Consider the following 6000-nt stretch of genomic DNA (forward strand, 5'->3'; position numbering starts at 1 on the left):
AGACAGAATGAACTAGAGTAGGCTATGAGGGAGGAGAGGAAATTCAAGAAGAGAAGAGAAGAGAAGAGAAGAGAAGAGAAGAGAAGAGAAGAGAAGAGAAGAGAAGAGAAGAGAAGAGAAGAGAAGAGAAGAGAAGAAGAGAAGAGAAGAGAAGAGAAACAACGAGAGACAAAGGGAAACCAAATGTGAAGAACTAAAAAGACAAATACAGTGAATAGACACAATGCAGAAGATCAGTGAGGGGAGAGAGAGAGAGAGAGAGAGAGAGAGAGAGAGAGAGAGAGAGAGAGAGAGAGAGAGAGAGGTAGGTACCAGACATTCTGCGGAGGCTCTTGGACTGGATGTTGTCAACCACAGGATCAAAGTCAAAGATGGAGCCTGGGTCTGTTCTCCACACCTTCAAGTCTTTACAGGGCATTTAGAGGTCAATCATACGTCACAAAGGTCAAATCAATTCCACCACTTTCACTTAATGTTGTACATGTTGTAATGTACAGCTACAATTGGATTTATGTTATGTCAATCTGTGGCAATTGTCGAGATTTCTCGTATATATATAGCTTAAACCCGCCTGTGAATTAATGGCATTTCTCTTTCTATCTCTGGGACCCCAATTTATGTTGATTTAACTCTGAGGGTGTACAAGTGGAACCAAATAATTTGGTTCCATTTGTACACTCTCATAGTTAATTAAGCGTATACTGTCTGCTAATCATTTCATCCAATGACCACGCACAAGCATATAGCCTGTACGTGCAAATGTCGCGCAGGGAACAATACCGTCAGAAATAACCTAGTTTTCAACCCTTTTCGTATGAAGGCCCATTATTTATTTGGTACCACCATTTGATGACATTAGCTAAGGTGTGTACGGGATGGTGGTATGGTATGAAGGACATGGCAAAATGTTCCAACAGGCGTCTAAACAACCAGGCACCATCAGAGGGAGGAGACAAACATTAAAGTGAGACAAAAGCTTTTTCTAGTCGAGGCAGACAGGATAGGAAGTCCATTCTCCTGGAAAGGAAACACCTGATGGCTTTTAGAAAACAAGATATGAGTCAACCTGTTGTACAGAGCGAAGGAAGATTTACAAACATTTTTTCCTACACACACGCGCATGAACATGCACATGTGCGTGCGCACTGACCCAAACATACACAGACGTACCTACGATGATGCCTCCAGGCCTCCTGTCCATCTCCACTACCTGTGGGTGGATCCCTTTGTTATAGCCCGCCTCCCCTATCATCTGATTGGCTCTGTGGTATCGCTCCATGCTGGGCTCGTCCATCCCTGGCGTAGAGGCTCGGCCACGTGCACGCTCAAAGTCCTCGTGGTACTTAGCCTGTTGGCACACACACGCACACACACACACACACACACACACACACACACACACACACACACACACACACACACACACACACACACACACACACACACACACACACACACACACACACACACACACACACACACACACTGTTAGGACAGAGATGTGGTGAGAGATGTTAGATTAGACAAGTCAGTTGAAGCCACACAAGAAAAAAACTCTCTCTCTCTCACACACACACACACACACACACACACACACACGGAGCTCAGGGGTGCATTTTGTCAGTGAGCAAAAAAAACTCCACACAGTGCATGGTACAATATTTTATTCTCGTGCACGCACGCACGCACGCACGCACACACCACACACACCACACACACCACACACACACACACACACACACACACACACACACACACACACACACACACACACAGTCCTCCACACAGTCCTCCATGCTGATTGGTTGTCGTTGTTAGTATGGGTGCGTCAGCCCCACCCACGGTGCCTGTCAGTCACGTGTTAGCTCCTCCCCCAGCATGGCGGTGGTGGTAGCCATGGCGACCGCCGCCGGGCCGCTACCATGGAGACGAAGTCCTGGGACTTCCTGGCACGCCTATATTCGGGCGTGTCCAACTCTGAGTAGCTCCGCCCTCTCTGCTCCTGCAGCCCACGCTGGTACCTGATCTACACACACACACACACACACACACACACACACACACACACACACACACACACACACACACACACACACACACACACACACACACACACACACACACACACACACACACACACACACACACCATCAACCTGATCATCAACAACATCAACCTGATCATCAACACACTCCCAATTTTACAATTTTGTGCAATTCAGTACAATTTTGAGGTACTTTTTACTTTACTGGAGTATTTCGAATTTCCAATACTTCTACTTCTACTCTACACTACATCTCAGAGGCAAATATTGTACTTTTACTCCACTACATTTATTTGAAAACTTTAGTCACTAGTTACTTTAAGACAGGGGTATTCAAATGCGGCCCGCGGGGGCGCCCCCTTGTGGCCCCTGGAATAATACAAAATAAATACATCTTTATTTTATTTTATTTTAGGGCTGATGAAAGTTGCAGGTATGGTGTGTGCAATATGAAGTGTGAGATTACCATAGTGACAGTAATCCTAAATCATAATCATCATATTCAAGGGCTTTTGGAGAGAAATGAGACTAGAGCACTGCAGGTGTGTGTGTGCGTGTGTGTGTGTGTGTGTGTGTGTGTGTGTGTGTGTGTGTGTGTGTGTGTGTGTGTGTGTGTGTGTGTGTGTATGTGTGTGTGTGTGTGTGTGTGTGTTTGTGTGTGTGTGTGTGTGTGAGTGCGTGCGTGCGTGCGTGCATCTTACAGAGCTGATATTTTCCTGGTTCTGTCTGACTCTCTCCAGTTCGGGAGTCACTCCCACACTGGTGGCCTGAAGACCCTGTTTATAACGAACCTACAGAGAGAGAGAGAGAAGGAAAGAGAGAGAGAGAGAGAGAGAGAGAGAGAGAGAGAGAGAGAGAGAGAGAGAAAGAAAGAAAGAAAGAAAGAAACAGACAGACAGAAACGAAGTGTACTTGTATTGTTGTGGGAGCTCATTAAAGGACTGATTGGCTGAGAGGCTGCCAACAGTGACCTTCTCTGGTCTCAATGGCGCCAGAGCTCCTTTTGACTGGATGTGCTTCTGTGAGTGTGTCCGCACAAGTGTGTCCGTGCATGTCTGTGCGCGGACACACGTGTGTGTGTGTGCGTGCGAGTATGTGTGTGTGTGTGTACACATGTGCGTGCGCAAGTGTGTGTGCGTGTGTATGCGTGTGTGTTTTCCTGCTTTCTGAAAGGATGATTGTTCTGCATGGTCAGTCAATGTCTGCAAATGACATTGTGTGTGTGTGTGTGTGTGTGCGTGCGTGTGTGCGTGCGTGCGTGCGTGCGTGCGTGCGTGCGTGCGTGCGTGCGTGCGTGCGCTCACTGAGCTGATGTTCTCCTGGTTGCGTCTCACTCGTTCCATCTCAGGCGTGTGGGAGACGGCGGTTCCACTGCCCACGTCCTCTCTGTACTGGACCTGACGACACACCACACAACACATCCTCTCTGTACTGGACCTGACGACACACCACACAACACATCCTCTCTGTACTGGACCTGACGACACACCACACAACACATCCTCTCTGTACTGGACCTGACGACACACCACACAACACATCCTCTCTGTACTGGACCTGACGACACACCACACAACACATCCTCTCTGTACTGGACCTGACGACACACCACACAACACATCCTCTCTGTACTGGACCTGACGACACACCACACAACACATCCTCTCTGTACTGGACCTGACGACACACCACACAACACATCCTCTCTGTACTGGACCTGACGACACACCACACAACACATCCTCTCTGTACTGGACCTGACGACACACCACACAACACATCCTCTCTGTACTGGACCTGACGACACACCACACAACACATCCTCTCTGTACTGGACCTGACGACACACCACACAACACATCCTCTCTGTACTGGACCTGACGACACACCACACAACACATCCTGTCTGTACTGGACCTGACGACACACAACACATCCTGTCTGTACTGGACCTGACGACACACCACACAACACATCCTCTCTGTACTGGACCTGACGACACACCACACAACACATCCTCTCTGTACTGGACCTGACGACACACCACATAACACGTCCTCTCTGTACAAGCTCCAAGCTCGTAGCGCGCCACCGAGTGGCGCGCTACGAGCTTGTAGGTCTGCTATTTTTTAAAAATCGTGAAAATAAAATTAAAAAAGAAATCTTTTTTTTCTTGAAAATAATTTGGGGACCCCCTAAAATAATTTGGCGACCCCCCGAGGGGTCGCGACCCACGGGTTGAGAACCCCTGCTTTAAAGGACCTATAACATAAAATTCAACTTTTTCAATTTTCTTTGTGTTTTTTTTTAGCTCCCCTGTGTATTTTCTATCCCCACAAATATGCAATTTTTAACAATCAGGATTTCTCATCATAGGGGCTTTTATGGAAATTGCTCTCAGGAACAGCTCAACTGATTTGGTCGTATGTGTGATGTCATCAATGTCACCCTACTTTGTATATAATTCCTCCCTCTCTTCATTCTTCAGTTCCAAATTTGCATTTCCACTTTGTTTACAATGTCCACCATTGTTGATTTTCCAAGCTGGCATGGAATGGAAACAAGCCTGTGTTTATCTAGCATCAGTATTATAATGACTCAAATATTAAATAAGTTGCATATCAGCGCCCCCACCACCTCAGAACATTGTGGTATTGCAGCTAAAACAGCTTCAGAAGCCAAAAAGAAATGCCATGGACTGGTTATATCAGAGTGGTGATTGAGCCTCAAACCATTAGAAATAAGTTTGAGGGACATAAGACAATATGATATGAAATATTAAAAACTGTTTTAAATGTCTTGTTATAGCTATAAATTAAGCTGTATGTCCTGCTATCTCCTTACCCTTTAAGTCACAATACCTGGCACAAATAGGGCTAACAATGCGTGCGCGTGTGTGTGTGTGTGTGTGTGTGTGTGTGTGTGTGTGTGTGTGTGTGTGTGTGTGTGTGTGTGTGTGTGTGTGTGCATACATCACTGATCTTCTTGTTGTTCTCTCTCGCCAGGACAATCTCAGGCGTGTCAGTGACTGAAGACATCAGACCCTTCATCAGTTTGGAGTCCCAGGCATACCTCAGCTAGCACACAACAATACAACACAGACACACACATTATACACACACACACACGTAATACACACCGCAGCTAAGCTAACAGACAATAGAGCGTCGCAGTCCCGCCCCCCTGCGAGGGCACCGGAAGAGAATTTCCCATTAATCTTTCCATAGACGTTTCAAAACGTATTTATTGATCAGATTCTAAAAATGTCTTCTACATCCTGACAGTTTTCTGAAAAAGCTATGTTTCTGTCAGTGGTTCTTCGATTTTTCAAAAATAACAGACCTACAAGCTCGTAGCGCGCCACTCGGTGGCGCGCTATGAGCTTGTAGATCTGCTATTTTTCAATAGCTAAAGCATAACATAATGCTAACACCAAAAGGGGTTCCCGCCCAAAATGGGTTAAAGACCTGTAAGCCTCGGACAAAGACAACAGCCGAGTTGACAAATCATGACAATAAACAAACATTTTTGGGCCGAACAAATAACTGGACTGCGACGTTCTATATACACATGTATGTGCGTGTGTGCGCGTGCATGTGTGCGTGCGTGTGTGTGTGTGTGTGTGTGTGTGTGTGTGTGTGTGTGTGCGTGATGTGCGTGTTCTCTCACAGAGCTGATGTTTCTCTGGTTGGTTTTGACCCTCTCCATCTCTGGGTAGTCAGACATGCCGCCATAACTGCACCTCATTCTCTCTGCTTCATCCTTATACTTTCTCTATAGAGGGGGAGAGAGAGAGAGAGAGAGAGAGAGAGAGAGAGAGCAGTTAAGACAATGAGAAACCCTTCCACGTTAAGCTTGCCGCTGCACTTCCGGTCGCCAGCCGACTCATTGCTGGTGGAAGTACGGTCGTGATTTTGTAGGAAACAAAAGAGTTCTTTAAACCGCACTATTTCATT

At 46.5% G+C, this 6000-nt stretch overlaps 1 protein-coding gene across 1 annotated transcript in view; it reads right to left on the reverse strand.

The window, feature by feature from the left end:
• The window catches only part of nebl (nebulette), a 146343-nt gene that overhangs the window by 4084 nt on the left and 136259 nt on the right, over window positions 1-6000 (reverse strand). The window contains exon 5 of the mRNA XM_079490322.1: window positions 1171-1348. Coding sequence (XP_079346448.1) covers window positions 1171-1348 — 178 coding nt within the window. The remainder of the gene's footprint in view (window positions 1-1170; window positions 1349-6000) is intronic.

This window comes from Electrona antarctica (genome assembly GCF_951216825.1).
Source record: "Electrona antarctica genome assembly, chromosome: 20".
Taxonomy (NCBI): domain Eukaryota; kingdom Metazoa; phylum Chordata; class Actinopteri; order Myctophiformes; family Myctophidae; genus Electrona; species Electrona antarctica.